The sequence below is a fragment of the Mytilus californianus genome, unplaced genomic scaffold (genome assembly GCF_021869535.1).
Source record: "Mytilus californianus isolate M0D057914Y unplaced genomic scaffold, xbMytCali1.0.p SCAF_5, whole genome shotgun sequence".
Lineage (NCBI taxonomy): Eukaryota > Metazoa > Mollusca > Bivalvia > Mytilida > Mytilidae > Mytilus > Mytilus californianus.
Genome location: NW_026262701.1, coordinates 107,244,216 through 107,264,246, shown reverse-complemented (window position 1 = coordinate 107,264,246; position 20,031 = coordinate 107,244,216). Strand labels below are relative to the sequence as shown.

The window sequence follows — 20,031 nt, the reverse complement described above, 5'->3', positions numbered from 1 at the left end:
AGTGTAAAACCATTCAAAAAGGAAAACCAACGGTCTAATCTATATAAAAAAACGAGAACGAGAAACACTTAGGAACCACATCAACAAATGACAACCACTGAACATCAGGTTCCTGACTTAGGCAGGTGCAAACAAATGCAGCGGGTTTAAACGTTTTACTAGGCGCAAACCATCACCCTACCTGAAACAATAGTGTAACATCACAACATAGAAAGACACACTATAAAATATCAATTATAATCGCTTAACTCAATCAAAAGACATACTAACAAAAACAAGTGAACATACACTGAACGAATAAATTTGATCTATGACACAATATAAATACAAAATAAATAAAACAAGGGGATTAGATTTAAAACAATATCAGAAAGACAACCATAACCTTGGACAAAATGCCGCCAAATAAAATAACGTACACAGGTAAATAAAAATAAGTTTGTTGTAAGGTATACATGGAGTACTGAAATATTTTTTAAGAAATAAATAATTTTGTTGTTCCTAATACGAGGACGAAAGTGAAAATTTATCGTCATACTAAACACTTATCAAAGTGGTATATATTAAAAATAGTGAGACTAGATATAACACTGAACAAGTAAACATTAAATAACAAAAATACATTACAAATTGTATTAACAGGTCAAATAATCACGAAAGTACGATTTGTGAGTACTCGCAGTTACAGAAAGCTAGTTAAAAACCAAAAACAATTAATAATAGAAAATATCATGGATCAGAGACTAAAATGAACAAAAACACATCCCAGGGAATTAGTGTTTTAACGTTATGGACAGTCAAAGAAGACATGACTTGTACAATGCCAAATTAAAAGTATCGACAGGCAGTATGATAGTTAGGAGTTAACCTGTTAATAAATATGTATAATGTAATATATAGATAGAGTAATCTCTATATAGAAAATGAACGTGGATATGTATTTATACATCCCAAAAAAACAGTTTGAAAAGAATACAAATTAAATTATGTTTTAATTAACAAACTTATAAAAGTTACTTTCTTGAGAGGACATATGCTTATAAGTAGCGCATTTCTATTCTAAACTATCACCACTAACGACCTTCATTACAAAAGTTTAAAACCGTCGTCACAATCTGGTCAACATGCAGAATGATATCGCTCCATCTCTGTTTGCTATTGGGAATTGTATCGCTCAGTTTTATTTTTTATGTCCTCTATTCGAATTCGTCTGTACTTGCTTATCCGTACAGATATCCGAATTCTGAAATAGTGGTAACGTCGTCTGTTCTACACAACACTGACTTATCCGTATAAGTTCAGCATTAGAAGGGGTGTCGTCACTCTCTCGGAGTTTGACAGCTACCGTGTTTGTGTATGTCATTTGGATTCTGATCTTCTGTTGCACACCTTGTGTACAGGCTCTACTATCTTTGAAAAAAAGATAATGTAGGGTATACGTCAACAAACAAAACAGACAGAAATAATCAAAACACATCTATAGGGCTCAAGAGAGGCGAAAGATACCAGAGGGACATTCAAGCTCAAAAGTCAAAAATAAACAGACAACGCCATGGCTAAAATAGAAAAAGACCAACAGACAGACAGACAAACAATAGTACACAAAACACAACATAGAAAACTAACGACTAAAAACTGGGGGTGATCTCAGGTGCAACATAGTCTCATTCACAATAGAAAGGTATCTTTACAATGTGTAAGCTATAAATCGTTCGATTCTATAAAAGTTGGATAAAAATTTAACAGAAACAATCAAAGATCTGCCATCTGTTCTATCTTCAACATGTAAATATAGATAAAGGCTTTAAAAATTAAATAAAATCAGCAAGCAGGTTAACTATCATTAAAAACAATCAAAGCTGAAACAAAATAGAAAGAAAAATATAGGAATAGTTTTCACTATTTAGAAATCTTCATAAATAGAACTTTTTTATTCCATTTTTATCCGTTATCTATTAAATTTCGTCATCCATTATGATAAGTGAATCCAGTTTTTCCATGGAACAAAATGGTACAATCAAGTACAAATGTTATCCCATATTAATAACTTACAGAAAACAAATATATTGAATAGAGAAGACCATATATTTGAATTTACCACGAAGAACTTACTTTGTCATTAAAGTTAATAGTGTTGACATTTTACATCGAATTTATCAATGGAATGATCACTAGGGAAAATACGAATTTATATTTCTCCTTTCTCCATTCTGAACAGAAATTATACGAAAAATAAATAAATAAATATAAAAAAGATCTCATTATCCTGATATAAATATTAAAACTTATTAAACAATTTTATGATATTAAATGTATTTTTTTGTTTTTTATATTCATTTTTGATAAGAATGAAATAGTTTAAAGTGCAATGCTATCCTTTTCCGTATGTGGGATTTTCATCTTCATCCTTCTGATATGGAATGGATCTGTTCCTCCTCCATAGTAAATATGCCACAATAAAGGGTAGCTGTAAAACTATTACCGCTATTATGATTCCAATAATGCCTGCTGCAGTCATACCTGTTGAATTGCTGTCTTCTTTTGTACCTACAAATTGGAATTACAAAGATTGAGTGTTGAATGATATCAGAGCAGTATTAATTTTGTGCGTCCTAAGCGCTTATCGTGATTTACCTTCACAAGGAACGGTCAAAATAAAAACAAAATTGAGATCCTAGGTTTTATAACAACTGGATGAACTATATGACAAAAAAAACCCAACAAAACCAACTTAAGGTCAAGTCTTCCTGATTAAGTTGAAGACGGAATTATATTTTTCTCATCGTTAACGAGCTTATAGAGATCTTCGAAATGATCAACAGTGTTAATTGTCCAATGTTAATTGTCCTTTCGGAGATTTCTGTGATGTGAAATTGTTCGCAGCCTTCGAGACTTCGAGCCTCATTTATTAAATGTGAAACTGCATTAAAACATTTAGATATGAGCAAACGACTTACCCATGCACGTCTAGCGTCAAATTGCCATTTTAAGTCTCATATGTTAATTTCGACATGCTTAATTATGACATCATTGTGATTTCACAAATGAAATTTCAGTACTAAAGAATACAATTGACGCTAATTGGAAAGGCTTGACGAATTTTTGTATTTTGTGCAAAATCAGGACTCTTAGTATACTTGTCAAAATGTATCATTTGAATAATGCAAATACCGAAGCAGTGACTACAAAAGAATGGAACCCTCACAGACTAATAGATATTCCACAATCAGAGGTGTAGATTCAGTGGTGGTAAAAACACATACAATCTCCGTGCTTCTGGAATAACCTTCATCAGGTACGCTACCGTAAAATGCACATACCAGACCCAGAAGGTTCTGACAGTTTATGGATCGTCTTTACAAGTGCATCTGCTGTTTTACCAAGAAAATTAATGTTTTCATCTGTCAGCATAACTTCCTCGTTATCACATTCGGCATGGTAGCACTGAATCATGTCACCACGAAAATTGGCTGAAAAAAGGCGAAAGTTCATCATACTTGTGCTAACAATAAAAACACTAAGTTCATGTGAAGTAAGAAATATTGCAATTTTAGTTACAATTAATAAACTGAAATCAGGTTACATTATTTATGTTTGAAATGACTAGTTCTGCGTACTTGAAATCATTTTAATTAATCACATAACAAAACTAAACAGCAAAATGTCGAACTAACGCGTATTCTTAAATAGAAAATTATTACACTATTATCTTGACGTTTTTTTTTAATTTAAGCTCTGTATTACCGGAACAAATAGTTTTTAAATGGCATCATACACAATCGAACATATATGAATATAAGTTTAAATTCAATTGTTTGATATATGATATTAATTTAATGCCTAGGTCACACATTCATGGATTTGACGCCGGATTAACTACAGATACGATCCGGCATCATTCGTGGCAATCTGTATTAGTCCGTAGATTTCCGTTTTGTAGCCGTAGTCATACGTAGTAGTATTTGTTTATCCGTGACAATTTTTGAACATGCGCAAAATTTGACCACGGATCAAACAACCGTAGTATATCCTTACTAAACCGTATTAGAACGTACTGATCCGTTTTAGACCCTATCAAAACCGTATCAACCCGTACTTATTCGTAGGCCCGAAGGATTTTACGGTAAGTTCCGGAGAACTACGTACTAGTACGGTTACACCACGTATTTGTTAACGATACAATACGATATGTTACGAATTTGTCACGGAACGGCACGATTTCATTACGTTGCAATACGGATAGCTAGGGATCAGCCAGGGTTCTCAAAGTCTGTTACGTTTTACTACGTTACAACACGACAAAATACGGAATATTACTGTCCATGACAATCTGACATAAGGCTTCTGTATATACTCCCTATTTATAGGGCCCAACGTAGTCTGTGTCTTGCCGTAGAGGTATACATAAAATCATTTAACATGAACACTCAACAACTGATGCTTGCAATTAATTGGATGGAATTGGCTATAGATATGGTACAAAATGCCAGGGCAGTCGTAGAGCTACTTGATGACAGATGTACAGATGACCAGAGGCAGAGGATATGATGGACTTGGGACTGGTTTCTCCGAAGACCTATCCATGGTCAGTATGAGGCCCTAATGATTGAATTTTGAGTGGAAAATCCAGCTGCATTTAAGAACTTTGTAAGAATAGTCACAAATACGTTTCAAGAACTGCTATATGTCGTTTGTCCGGGGATTACGAAGAACACCACCTGGTACAGAGAGACAGATAAATAATTTATTAAACAAACGAAAAAATCATCGATTCACTGCCATAAAGACGTGATAAATCACAAGCTAAATTAGAAATTATTAACGGCTTAAAAATGTGGTGGTTCGTACTATTCCGTATCAGACCGTTCTTATTCGTACTAACCCTTACTTATACCGTAGCAAACCGCAACTTATCCGCACTACATACGCTACGACACGTGTAGTTGCGTATTAAACCGTTTCGTTTCCGTATTAAATCGTGCCTTACCGTGAGAATCCGCATCACTCATGTCGCCAAATGACCCCTTTCCTATATTACCCAAGGGAGATACGTCAAAACCCGTAGTCATACCGTTGCGCGTCCGCATCGGATCCGTATTGAACTACGGAAACTGCATTTCCGGGATCATCCGTGAGATTTAATCCGTAGTGGAACCGGCGAGGTGATCCGTGAAACGTGTGACATAGGCATAAAGCGTAACAGATGTTCTCTATAATTTAAAGGAACTGATTTGCCTATTGTGTTACAATAATTTTCTTCAAATTTGTTATGTTATTACTTTTTGTAAACAAAGTTTATGTTGTCACTGTTAGTTTATTATTGAAATTTGAGATTTGAAATTCATCCACCGCAAAACGTGTATACATGAATAATATCTAAATACTAAAATAGTAAACTCACCTGAATCAGTTATCCAGATAGCTGGGAATCCATTTTCCCAGAAATTGGCATGGTCACTGCGTAGAAAGTTACTTAAGACTTTTATTTCTTTTGGCTTTAAGTCACCAACACTCACAAAAGGAAGAGGAAAGGACTCAATTTGATATTTTGGTCTTCCTGACTCTGTCCATGCCGAATGGAAAGCTTCAGATAGATAGGAGTCGTTAGTAGGTTTACGGTATATCAAATTTAAGAAGTCTCCTCTGAAGTTGTTAGATGCAATACTAGCATACGTATCGTTAAATAATGTTTGAAACTGAAAATAACATGTTTATAAATACACATATATAAGCATACAGATATAGTCTATGTTTGAAAGGACCAACACATTTTAAAAGATATGAACTAGTTCGTAACTTTTCGCTATCGTGATGTGAAAATCTTTTCTGCATATTTCAGTGACGTTTGCCTTACGTCGATTATTTTTTCTAATAACGAAATTATAATGCTGTCAATTTCGTTATTTACAGACGTTGGAAAGTAAACTTTTGGTAAATGGAAAGCGATTGCAGGTATGTAAGACAAAGAACTTAAAGAAATACATGGCATTGCACATATACTTTCAGAATTTACTCTTCAGTTTAGATGTGTTCTACTGGCTATTGTTTTAGAAGCGGTTTCAATCTAGTGATTGGTCAAAATGAATTTAAAATTTGTGTTCAAAAGATTTGCATGTTGTTAAGGTTTTATTCTATCCTAAAAAAAAATGACCCAATAGCACATACTTTGTATATGACTTAGATTTTTTTCCTGCTATACAAGTGAAAGGTTTAGCTAGGTATAAAACCAGGTTTAATCCACCATTTTCTACATAAAGAAATGTCTGTAGAAAGTCAGGAATATGACAGTTGTTTTCCATTCGTTTGATGTGTTTGAGTTTTTGATTTTGTCATTTTATAAGGGACTTTCCGATCTGAATTTTCCTTGGAGTTCGGTATTTTTCTTATTTTACCTTTTCTTAACATACTCAGTATGGTAAAATAATTAGATTAACCTCTTACCTCAGACTCGTATCTTTCTGGAATTTTCTGAGATTTACTGGAAGTATTATATTCCATCATTGTGTCCATGATTATAACTCCGTGCATTACTGGTGGCAGGTCATTACCATAATTTATTGATAGCCATGCAGGGATCCATGATTTTACAAAATGCCGACTTCCAGCCCAAGCAGCGAAATCTCGAAGACTACACGACTGGCATCCTAAAAATTAAAAGAAAAAAATATCAAATCTCTGAATACTTCTAAAATTCTTGTCTTGAACTGTTTTTGTATAATAACTAAGGTACGTCATAACACGAACAATTGAAACCGCACTCGCACGCCATCGATCTCTCTTATTTGTTTTAAAAAATCGGAATATAACAACTGAATTAAGGTAAGGTACATAAAGAAAGTAACTCAAAGATCCAAATAAAAATAACATTGCTTGGACATCATAAATATAATTGGGTTGTATTTGTATAGACTGTTCATACACTACTTGCTGGTCATACTATAAACAGTTTAAACAATGCTCATTGATTACCTGTATTTCTGTATAATCCTGATAAAAGTTTACGTAGTCACAAAAGGGAAAGTATAAAAAAAATGCTTACCTCCATATTCTTCAAGATCAAACCCAGCAAATACGATGGTGTTTCTCCTTGTGATGCCATTCTTGTTCATGTAACTTAGCTGTCTGACAACTTCCAACATGGCTGCAACTCCTGCTCCATTATCGTCAACTCCTGAAAAATATCTATTCATTATAAAAGAAAGCTAATAAAATCGATAACTAATAGGGAAAGAAAATGGCCCTAAAACTAAATGTATTTAAAAATGTTTCAAATTTGCAGAATATAATATTGAAAAAATACAGTTAATAAAACGTTGCAGTTTTTGGTTTTTACTATTTCCTTTTTATTTGAATGACAAAAATAGCATTGCTCTTAATAAGAGAACAAACGAAGTAATTTGCAAAGTTCGTCCACTTGAATAATTTGAAGAATAAAAATTTTTCTATCATAGACATTTTGAGTAAATGAAGAATTATTTAGCAAAATAAAAGTATTAGCTTGTTACCTGTAAACACAGTTTGACAGTCAAACCTTGTTGTATATAAGGAAAATTTCATCATGATCATATGAATTCAACAATTGGTAATGTTGTAAGAACTATAAGCAAAACAAAAACCTGTTCATATAGACATCATTAAATGTACCAGAACCCTCCCCTCCCCCCCCCCCCCCGCGCCTTGAAAACTGTTGAAGTGTTCGACAGGCAAATTGGTGTCCCATTAATAAAATTCCCATAAAATCAAAAATTACTCTATTAAATTCAAAATTGGAAATTTTGCATAAAATAGAGAAAATCTAAATTCAGCGCAAATGCACATCTTAATTATATGTACACTATTTCTACATGAAAACGGACACAGGGACTGACGGGATAAATTAATATGCTGACTTTCCACCGCGAGCTGTACGAATTTGAATATTAGAATAAACTCGTCATCGATTACAGCGAGTCATCGATGCCGAAACTACTTTTATACAACCTTATATATAGGAATTATTTGTCTTGGGACAAACAACTAAAGCATGTATATGATTTGCACTGGCTATCAAACAATATACCATAGGGGTACAAAAGTAAAACTGAAGCAAATAAAATGGCAAAGATATTAGCATTACTATATTTAACTACATTTTTACTATTGATTTGTTGATTGTTGATTGCTTAACCTCGCATTAGCACAAAAAGGCTTTATCGCGAAGAGCATTTTAAATATATTTAATCAGAAAATAAGCGGAGGTTGATATCTGATTTTGTAGAGTGCCTTAAATTCAATCGTAGTTTACAACGTCAGATTACTATTTTCATGATCTATGATAAATCTTTCGGAAAAATTAGGAGAAGCAACTGAAGCATGTACTGACTAATACTTCTAGATTTGAGCTCTTAATCAGATCAAGAATTCAACAGCAGCTCGCAATCATACCACATCTACTTATTGTTATAATTATATATAATACGTTAAAAGCAACATTTCTATTGAAACAAATTTGATTTTTCATTCGATTTACCTTTGGTAGTAATAAAGGTGTCATAGTGTGCACCTAGTCCTATAATTCGGTCGTGTACTGTTCCAAAGTTTGTACCCCTTAGTATACCAATAACATTTTGGAAATAATCCTGAAAAAGAATCGCAGAGATCAATACATTTAAATTTCAATGTCCAACTACATTGTTTATGTTGTTCGATAAAATCCTTTTGCAAATCAGGTTCATATTCATATCTAAAAATTCATTTTTTTTATTAAAATGATCTCGTTCTCAGGTTGGTTTAATATTACTTACTGGATGTTTAAAATGTAAACAAAAACTATAATATCGATTTCAGTACCGCAACATTTTTTCTGGTCAGCCTTAAAATGTTTACCGAAGATCAATATCAAAAATTTTGGACAGTCTGGGAAGTCCAATAAAACATTAAAGAGCAACAAAACAAAAATTACATAGGGAATTATTCCTTTAGTTTTGGTATATAAGATTTACTCTTAGTTGGTGACACCTACCGGAAAAGCAATTAGCTTTCAATTGACATCAATTCGGGTCTTTTTAAAATATTTTGTTTATAAATTTGTTTCAAGAAATAGTTCTCGGTGTTTTGGAGTAAACTCTGATTTAAAATCTCGATACGGTTCATGAATTTATGTGGTTCCTTCTAAACCATGTCTAATGTTTCACTGCTTTGGTGGTGTGTTGTTAATTTTAACAGGTATAAATTACTTTAGGTATATGAAATCAACGATAAAGAGAGTCGTCCGTTTGACTGCGCGGGATGTATTGATACGCATCCACATCCAATCGGAATGGGGACATCAAATCTGATGCTTCTTGTTGTGCCACGCTCTCTGCACGTTAAAGGCAAAGTATGTTCTTATCAAACAATGTTTTATATTCCAGTTACGTTGATGTCTATATTCCCGCAATTCTTCATCAATTGCAGAACCTGCCTATCAAATATACTTTTATTTTGTTCTCGTTCTGAAATATACATGAACTATTTGCAAACAACAATCATCAATCAATAAATCAAAGTGTTTGAATATAAGACTCTTTTACACATTTTATAACGTTTCGTTAAAAAATCTACAAAAAAATCAAACTACAAACTCAGTTCAGCTCTAGAGATGTATGCTTATTTTTCGCTTAAAATTTTGGTAACAGTACCAGTAAGGTATAGCTCGAATGATACATTTATTTCCTGGATCAGCCTCATACCTTTCAAGTTTTGAAATAATTAATACGTGTGAGAAAATAGTGCGTATATATTTTTGAAAAAGTGATTTTGAATAAATATTTTTGTCTGCATACTGTCGAAAGATTGCAATATCATTAGTTGTGAGGCATTATAACTTTTTTAATTACTTGACTATCAACGATAATAGAATCGTTATAGATTACTCAGTGCAAGAGTAACACATAATGGGTTAAAACTGCATTACAATTAAGAGTGTTTGTTAATGAGAATTTCAGTTTTGGTTTCATGTTCGTTTTGGACAGAGCCCCATTTTGTTTTTTAACATGTGTGTAAACAATGTCAACTTAATATTAGTCATATATCAATTTGGTATATACCAAAACATATATACAAGTCTAAATTGAAAACAACGTTCAAACCTATGATTGCGTTGGATAAAAACCGCAATTCTTATACGTGTGCATGTAAAACAAACATATATATATACATATAAACTTACTGTAAGAGAAACAGATGTCTCCTGAAATGTATGGTATTCAGTTCTTAGTCCAAACTTGAGAAATTCGTTGTAAATATATTCTTTTGCAGCATACTTATACGCTCTGAATTTAGGATCGTGGTGTCGGGTATCAGAAAAATAATTCTTTATCGATGCTTTTATATACTGTGTGTTGGCTGAATCTACACAATACCCTGAGAAAATAGAATTCCAATGTATTGAAAAGAAATGGTACTAAGTATAGAAGGATACAACTATTATTATACGACTAATAATTTGATTTAAATGACTGTTTTACAGTGACATTAGGTATGAACAATGCATTTATTAGCTCGATATATAAGACAGATCATGCGACTATTTCTTTCGTTTGAAAATTTAAAAGAAATTATCCAGTTGTTTATAATTCACAGAAATTTCACAAGTCTCCTTTTAAACATTGATGTACAGCTCGGTTAATTTAATATTTAAAGAGACTTTTTTCTGAAGTAATTGAAGTAATTGAAACACTGGACACAACATAAGTGTCTTGAACTAAATATGATTATGGATTGTTATTATGTGTACTAAATGCGGGGTAAAGGACGACCAAACATTTTGATGTTTAACAAGATTTAAGTTTTCTTTAAACTTGTAAGCAGAATTGTCAAAACCACGAAATGAAGAGTCTACGAAAACAAAAATGTTTAACATTTTCTACACTCAAAACTTTAACTAATTTCAACGAAGATGGTTTTATCCAATGATATGGTTTAATGTTTGATAAGTATCTTTCATATCAGCAAAAACAATTTTTGAATTACATTATCTCAAGTAAAACATCGTCGAGACGTCTTTGAGCCTGTCTCAAATGTTTTAAATTAGGAATTATTATCAGTTTATTCAAATAGGTGGCTTATACGAAAGCCAAGAAAGATAAAATCCTAATTCAATATTTGACGTTTCGGGATTTTTTGTAATACAGTGAATTTCTATAGCAAAACCCAATATGAATAAACTCATCATAGATACCAGGATTAAAAATTTGTACGCCAGAAACGCGTTTTGTCTTCAAAAGACATATCAGTCACGCTCGAATCAAAAACTTAAAAAGGCCAAATAAAGTACGAAGTTGAAGAACATTGAGGACCCAAAATTCTGAAAGGTTTTGCCAAATACAGGCTAAGGTAATCTATTCCTGGGGTAGAAATTCATTAGTATTTCAAAAATTCTAATGTTTTGTCAACAGTTAATTTATAATCATGGGCATTCATAACCATATCAATGATAATTCATGTCAACACAGAAGTGCAGACTACAGGGCTGGTAATAACCTCGGTGAAACACGACAAAAAAGTAAAAACTGATTTGCTTTGTCTCAACAACAGAAAAAAACCGAAATAATCAGATGTAATCATATTGTAAATTAAACGAGATGGGAATAAAAGGATTTTTTTTTAACCAGGAAAAGCAAGAAGAATGCATCAAATACATATTGAATACATATGCTTTATCAGTTCAGTTTTTTAGTTAAAATATACTCGATTGCCTGCAATGGGTCATAAAACAAATAATTTAAATTGTAAATGCTATGATTTTATGATTTTAAAGGTCTTTATATAGAAAACAATAACTGTGCATGGAAGTTATGCAAAAATTAGATGTTAGCAGTCATTTCTATAAAATTTTAAGTGAATTTATACATCAGAATGGTATCTGCATACATACAACTATTGCAAATATGGCTTTGTTTCAACACTTCTAGCTCATATATTAGCTAAATTATGTCAGATATATGATGATACTGTTGTGACAAGAATTCTAAACAGATTATTTGAGGCAGAAATTATGAACTTTCACTGACAAATAGGCATACAGTAAAATGTGGACTGGAGACACATGCAGGATTTGATACTTTATATAATCTTGAATGTTGGAATGATTGACTGCTAAACATAACATTTACAGTATTCTGAAATACTTTCCATATGTTATTAGAACAGTTTTAAACAGGTTCTAGGCATTTCATGTCAGAAAACATGCAAATAGGGTAAGCTGGCAATAATTAAAGTCTTGTTTTCAAATTCTTTAAAAAATTGAGACAGGGGAGGGTGTATCAAATGAACAGTAAAAGAAAACTTAAGAGTTTATGCAGTGATTTCTTTAAGGCTATAATTTTGATAAATTGGTATTAATGTGAGAAAAGGTGTTTTTAGAGAGTTTTCTATTGGAATAAATGTTTGTACAGGTTGCACTTTGTAAATACAGTTGTTTCTCAAACCACGTCTCTTTTGGGGAGATATAGAATATTCATAGATAATTAATTTTGTTTACATACTGGTTCCCAGTTATGATCTCTAGGTTTCATCTCAAAGAGACATAACTTGGGAATGTTACCAGTAAATATACATATGCATATTGTCTTATATAGAAATCTGTGGTAATCCCACAGTCAAGGTAGGGATAATTAAGAAATTTAGTGTTAGTTTAAACTCTTAGAAGTTCGGGGCATACAAACGTTGAAAATATGCCGCACAGCCCTATATTTTGACCTTTGAAAAAAATTGTAATGCATATGAACTTTCCATTCTAGGATATGATTTTTTTCAAAACTTTATAGTAAAAGTGGTACAGTTTTAGCCGTAGAGGGAGTTCCTATGAGAAATTGCATTGTCAATATTTACAGAAATGCAACCTATATTGGGTGAAAAAAGCGGACATACAGAATTTAACCAAATTTGGTTTATCTCACAGATTTTAAAGAAATTAACTCAAATATGAAGTTTTATAAATATTTCACGAAGATTGAGAAAATCCTGGGCCTTAACTATGATGACTCAGCATAAATTCACAGTTTACAGTATGCATAGTTTACTTAAAGCCCTGAATGCAAAATAGATTCATAATATATGCATATTTGTAAGTTAAATTGTTTAGAAGTGCTTATATTTACTCTTAGCAGTCATTGAAACTCATATATCCTACCTGAATATTATTGGTGGGGTGTTTTTGTCCTGTCGATTACCCAAAAGTAAGCTGTAACGCCTAAATCTGCTTTTTTGTGACCGCGGCATAAAAAATACTAGCTTAAAATACAAAAATCTCTCAACAAAACTTCCAATAGTGTGTTCTATCCTGAATATGTGCTAAATATTCCATATTGCTAGAAACAGCAGAATAATTTAGGAAATTCGAGGCCCAAGGGGCAAAAAACAGAGAAAATTGCCTACCCCCTGGGTCATAAAACAAATAATTTAAATTGTAAATGCTATGATTTTATGATTTTAAAGGTCTTTATATAGAAAACAATAACTGTGCTTGGAAGTTATGCAAAAATTAGATGTTAGCAGTCATTTCTATAAAATTTTAAGTGAATTTATACATCAGACTGCTATCTGCATACATACAACTATTGTAAATATGGCTTTGTTTTAACACTTTAGCTCATATATTAGCTAAATTATGTCAGATATATTGTTAGAGATGATACTGTTGTGACAAGAATTCTAAACTGACCATTTGAGACAGAAATTGTGAACTTTCATTGACAAATAGGCATACAGTAAAATGTGGACTGGAGACACATGCAGGATTTGATACTTTATATAATCTTGAATGTTGGAATGATTGAATGCTAAACATTACATTTACAGTATTCTGAAATACTTTCAATATGTTATTAGAACAGTTTTAAACAGGTTCTAGGCATTTTATGTCCGAAAACATGCAAATAGGGTAAGCTGGCAATAATTAAAGTCTTGTTTTCAAATTCTTTAAAAAATTGAGACAGGGGAGGGTGTATCAAATGAACAGTAAAAGAAAACTTAGAGTTTATGCAGTGATTTCTTAAAAGCTATAATTTTGATAAATAAGTATTAATGTGAGAAAAAGTGTTTTAGAGAGTTTTCTATTGGAATAAATGTTTGTACATTGGGCGAAAAAAGCGAACATACAGAATTTAACCAAATTTGGTTTATCTCACAGATTTTAAAGAAATTAACTCAAATATGAAGTTTTATAAATATTTCATGAAGATTGAGAAAATCCTGGGCCTTAACTATGATGACTCAGCATAAATTGACAGTTTACAGTATGCATAGTTTACTTAAAGCCCTAGATGCAAAATAAATTCATAATATATGCATATTTGTTAGTTAAATGGTTAAGAAGTGCTTATATTTACTCTTCGCAGTCATTGAAACTCATAGATCCTACCTGAATATTATTGGTGGGGTGTTTTTGTCCTGTCGATAACCCAAAAGTAAGCTGTAACGCCTAAATCTGCTTTTTTGTGACCGCGGCATAAAAAATACAAGCTCAAAATTCAAAAATATCTCAACAAAACTTCCAATAGTGTGTTCTATCCTAAATATGTGCTAAATATTCCATATTGCTAGAAACAGCAGAATAATTTAGGAAATTCGAGGCCCAAGGGGCAAAAAACAGAGAAAATTGCCTACCCCCTGGGTCATAAAACAAATAATTTAAATTGTAAATGCTATGATTTTATGATTTTAAAGGTCTTTATATAGAAAACAATAACTGTGCTTGGAAGTTATGCAAAAATTAGATGTTAGCAGTCATTTCTATAAAATTTTAAGTGAATTTATACATCAGACTGCTATCTGCATACATACAACTATTGTAAATATGGCTTTGTTTTAACACTTTAGCTCATATATTAGCTAAATTATGTCAGATATATTGTTAGAGATGATACTGTTGTGACAAGAATTCTAAACTGACCATTTGAGACAGAAATTGTGAACTTTCATTGACAAATAGGCATACAGTAAAATGTGGACTGGAGACACATGCAGGATTTGATACTTTATATAATCTTGAATGTTGGAATGATTGAATGCTAAACATTACATTTACAGTATTCTGAAATACTTTCAATATGTTATTAGAACAGTTTTAAACAGGTTCTAGGCATTTTATGTCAGAAAACATGCAAATAGGGTAAGCTGGCAATAATTAAAGTCTTGTTTTCAAATTCTTTAAAAAATTGAGACAGGGGAGGGTGTATCAAATGAACAGTAAAAGAAAACTTAGAGTTTATGCAGTGATTTCTTAAAAGCTATAATTTTGATAAATAAGTATTAATGTGAGAAAAAGTGTTTTAGAGAGTTTTCTATTGGAATAAATGTTTGTACATTGGGCGAAAAAAGCGAACATACAGAATTTAACCAAATTTGGTTTATCTCACAGATTTTAAAGAAATTAACTCAAATATGAAGTTTTATAAATATTTCATGAAGATTGAGAAAATCCTGGGCCTTAACTATGATGACTCAGCATAAATTGACAGTTTACAGTATGCATAGTTTACTTAAAGCCCTAGATGCAAAATAAGTTCATAATATATGCATATTTGTTAGTTAAATGGTTAAGAAGTGCTTATATTTACTCTTCGCAGTCATTGAAACTCATAGATCCTACCTGAATATTATTGGTGGGGTGTTTTTGTCCTGTAGATAACCCAAAAGTAAGCTGTAACGCCTAAATCTGCTTTTTTGTGACCGCGGCATAAAAAATACAAGCTCAAAATTCAAAAATATCTCAACAAAACTTCCAATAGTGTGTTCTATCCTGAATATGTGCTAAATATTCCATATTGCTAGAAACAGCAGAATAATTTAGGAAATTCGAGGCCCCAGGGGCAAAAAACAGAGAAAATCGCCTACCCCAGGGTCATAAAACAAATAATTTAAATTGTAAATGCTATGATTTTATGATTTTAAAGGTCTTTATATAGAAAACAATAACTGTGCTTGGAAGTTATGCAAAAATTAGATGTTAGCAGTCATTTCTATAAAATTTTAAGTGAATTTATACATCAGACTGGTATCTGCATACATACAACTATTGTAAATATGGCTTTGTTTTAACACTTCTAGCTCATATATTAGCTAAATTGTGTCAGATATATGGTAAGAGATGATACTGTTGTGACAAGAATTCTAAGCTGACTATTTGAGGCAGAAATTGTGAACTTTCATTGACAAATAGCCATACATTAAAATGTGGACTGGAGACAAATGCAGGATTTGTACTTTATATAATCTTGAATGTTGGAATGATTGACTGCTAAACATTACATTTATAGTATTCTGAAATACTTTCAATATGTTATTAGAACAGTTTTAAACAGGTTCTAGGCATTTCATGTCAGAAAACATGCAAATAGGGTAAGCTGGCAATAATTAAAGTCTTGTTTTCAAAACCTTTAAAAAATTGAGACAGGGGAGGGGGTGTCAAATATACAGTAAAAGAAAACCTAGAGTTTATGCAGTGATTTCTTAAATGCTATAATTTTGATAAATAAGTATTAATGTGAGAAAAAGTGTTTTTAGAGAGTTTTCTATTGGAATAAATGTTTGTACAGAGGTTGCACTTTGTAAATACAGCTGTTTCTCAAACCACGTCTCTTTTGGGGAGATATAGAATATTCATAGATAATTAATTTTGTTTACATACTGGTTCCCAGTTATGATCTCTAGGTTTCATCTCAAAGAGACATAACTTGGGAATGTTACCAGTAAATATACATATGCATATTGTCTTTATAGAAATCTGTGGTAATCCCACAGTCAAGGTAGGGATAGTTAAGAAATTTAGTGTTAGTTTAAACTCTTAGAAGTTCGGGGCATATAAACGTTGAAAATATGCCGCACAGCCCTACCTTTGAAAACAATTGTAGTGCATATGAACTTTCCATTCTAGGATATGATTTTTTTCAAAACTTTATAGTAAAAGTGGTACAGTTTTAGCCGTAGAGGGAGTTCCTATGAGAAATTGCATTGTCAATATTTACAGAAATGCAACCTATAATCATAATTTCAAATCTAGAATTTTAAAACTTCTGATATTAACTAAGGGGGAGATAGATGTGTTTTACTCATATTAACGGACTGTTTTACAAAGAAATAAATTATTAACATTGCATTTATCAAGTCGACTTTTAAGACCAAAAAAAAAAACAAAACAATCATTCGACCTTTATTTTCATTTAAAAAAAAAAAAAATAGAAATTGAGAAAGGGGAATAATAAAGTATAAAACCAACGAACAACGAACAACGACAGTTCACGAACCAATACACAGACTAACGAGGGAGCAAAACGAGGCCTACGAAAACCGGGGAATTAGCACATGTGCTATTTAAAGGGAAGTTTTCCTGCTCCACTTGTGACATCTGTTGTGTTGCTCATGGCAATAAAAATCGGATGACAAGTCGTATCTCGATGATGTCATAAATGAGGGGAAAAAAGAAAACAGAAGTGTGGTTACAACAAGAAACACAAAGCAGTGTCTATATGTAACATTAGTAATCCACATAACAATTAACAAAATCAGCAAAATGGCATCTGTAAAAGTTTATTAAATGACGTTAAATTTCCCAATAAGAACCATTACATATAAGGATAAAGCATCTATTAAGAAAATCACAATTGGGCACCTAAGCTCTTGGATATAATACCAACTCGAATATGCTGGTTCAGTTGCTGTCTAAATGTTGGTACATACAAATGGAAGGTCCACAATGGAAAAATTGAAATCATATCTTTTTTTCTAAAGTGTAGTTCCCAATAGAGCCTTACTACCAATGTCTGGATGTGCAGCAACACATGTCATCATCTTTATAGCGAAACATGAAGTTAAATGATAATGCCAGCTTCTTTTCAAGCTTCTTATGAAGTCTTCCTCATACAAATAAAGGAAAGATTCGCGGAAGAGAACAATTGGTCCTAATGGGAATGTTAACTGTCTGTTAAAAATACGTCCACAAAATTCTCTAGATAATGATATGATCGTGGTTTATTTATGGTCCCGCCCGCCTTTCCTCGTTTATGATATTACCGAATACGACTTATTTTTCAGCCTATTTTTACTTGTCGTGAGCAATACGACGAGTCCTGATTCAATAGAGTGGCGGACATTTTAAAATATATTGGAAATAAAACGAGTTCAAAATAGAATTTGATCCACCTACGGATCTTCTATACATGAGTTAGTTTTCATTTGATTCCAAACTCATATCTAGAAGCAAAAGATAAGACGATGACCATATCAATTAAATAAACTCATCATAAATACCAGGATTAATATTTTGTACGCCAGACGAGCGTTTCCTCTACAAAAGACTCATTAGTGACGTTCGAATAAAAAAGGTTGATAAGGCCAAATTAAGTACGAAGTTGCAGAGTATTGAGGTCTCAAAATTCAATTATACGATTACATGTCCCAAATACTCTACAACATTTCAATGTTATGTATTTCTCATGAACAAAAGTCAAAATTTAAAACAAGACATTGGCACTATTTTTTATAGTAATCTATGTCTTTTCGACTTCTGGTTGTGAGTTACAAACAATATTTTTTGCTTACGAAAATTATGAAGAATATATTTATACTGATAAAAAGTTCTGTTTAAGCCATGAAAGCATTTTGATAATGTCAGTTTCAGAGTATCAGAGATTTTGTTTTACAAAGTATGATTTGTCCCTCCCTTAAACAAGATATTTGTATCTACGTTGGCCTTTTTTATACAATCAATAAGACCAATTCTTTCAAGACTCATCACAAAAAAATATAAAAACTATTTCTTTATAATTATTTTTTATTTCAAAGTAAAAAAAGTGTCTAAAAAGTTTATTTTGGTGTCGATAGGTTGATATTTAACGATATCCATATTCAGAAAAAAATAATAATCTGTTCATCGTACCATTTCTGTTCTTTTTTTACTCCCTGAAGCAGTTATACGCTTGGTTGTTTTAACGACATTACGCTTGATAAGTATGCTATCCTAAGATAATATAGGCGCAGGGATGTACACTCAAACTAAATAGAGAATCGCGTTGTAACAACTTGAACAACTCTTATAAGAAGTGTATCAACATATTTTTAAACATGACCACTGAACTCAAAACATATTATAATTCTAAGTTCATTCTAATTTCTTAAATTGTCACTTAATTGCTTTGTTTGGTATACTTATCTCATTATCATTTAATTGCCCTTCAGAGAAAATGACTCGCAAATCTTTAAAGTGTTGATAGATGGTACACAGTAATTCATATTGTCACTAATTCAAGCTTAAGACATTCAATGCCTATTTTGTCTCAAAAGAAATTCGTAGCAGAAACAAATAAATTGCACGATAGTTCTGCTGTTCAAAATTCACAATACTTACGAAATCATCAATTTATTTGCATTTTTTGCATTTTATTGGAACGTTATTTAGATATCTTACTGTTTGGATATACGTCGTAGAAAACAGATATAAAATTATCTATTGTGTCTAAATTTCCCGTTCATCAAATATTTAGTTCTTTTTGTGTTTATGGATTGTATAGACGATATTAAATATCCGAAGGACAAAAAAATATCTTTTTCTATTTTTAATCAATTGGGTTAGTTTTACGAAGCGTTACTTGCAAAAAATAAAATACTAAGAATAGTTATTTATATCTCCAGTGATCGTGTTTGTAGATATTTAGTGAATTCAAATTATTGTCTTCTTGACAATCTGTTCTCATCATACACGTCTGTACTACTAAGCGTTCTAATGGGACATACAAAACTGCCTAGATATGGAATGTGATATAAACAGCTATATGTGATTATTTGCGCCAAGTTCTTACGTCACGTATGTTTTTCTCCGAATTCAATAATTCCATTTGTTTTCCTTTACTTGCCAAAACAGTAATTATTAATAAACAATTTGACCTTATAATTATGTAATTGTCAGATATTACACATATCTGTACAAGAAGAATTAGAGAATATATATGCATGTTATTTTTTACTTTGAAATAAAAAATAATTATAAAGAAATAGTTTTTATATTTTTTTGTG

At 31.7% G+C, this 20,031-nt stretch overlaps 2 protein-coding genes across 9 annotated transcripts in view; one reads left to right on the top strand and one right to left on the bottom strand.

The window, feature by feature from the left end:
- Positions 1 to 20,031, top strand: part of LOC127700504 (uncharacterized protein YfbL-like) — a 323,855-nt gene that overhangs the window by 201,772 nt on the left and 102,052 nt on the right. The window lies entirely within an intron of this gene.
- Positions 1 to 20,031, bottom strand: part of LOC127700500 (uncharacterized) — a 245,133-nt gene that overhangs the window by 224,878 nt on the left and 224 nt on the right. Inside the window, exons 2-8 of one of the 2 annotated variants that reach the window (XM_052203994.1) lie at positions 10,190 to 10,383; positions 8,510 to 8,618; positions 7,040 to 7,171; positions 6,442 to 6,644; positions 5,402 to 5,696; positions 3,321 to 3,470; positions 2,521 to 2,547 (exon numbers count right to left, since the gene is read on the bottom strand). The exons of the other annotated variant lie outside the window; for it this stretch is intronic. Of the exons in view, the coding sequence (XP_052059954.1) occupies positions 2,521 to 2,547; positions 3,321 to 3,470; positions 5,402 to 5,696; positions 6,442 to 6,644; positions 7,040 to 7,171; positions 8,510 to 8,618; positions 10,190 to 10,383 (1,110 nt within the window). The remainder of the gene's footprint in view (positions 1 to 2,520; positions 2,548 to 3,320; positions 3,471 to 5,401; positions 5,697 to 6,441; positions 6,645 to 7,039; positions 7,172 to 8,509; positions 8,619 to 10,189; positions 10,384 to 20,031) is intronic. 2 annotated transcript variants of the gene reach the window in all.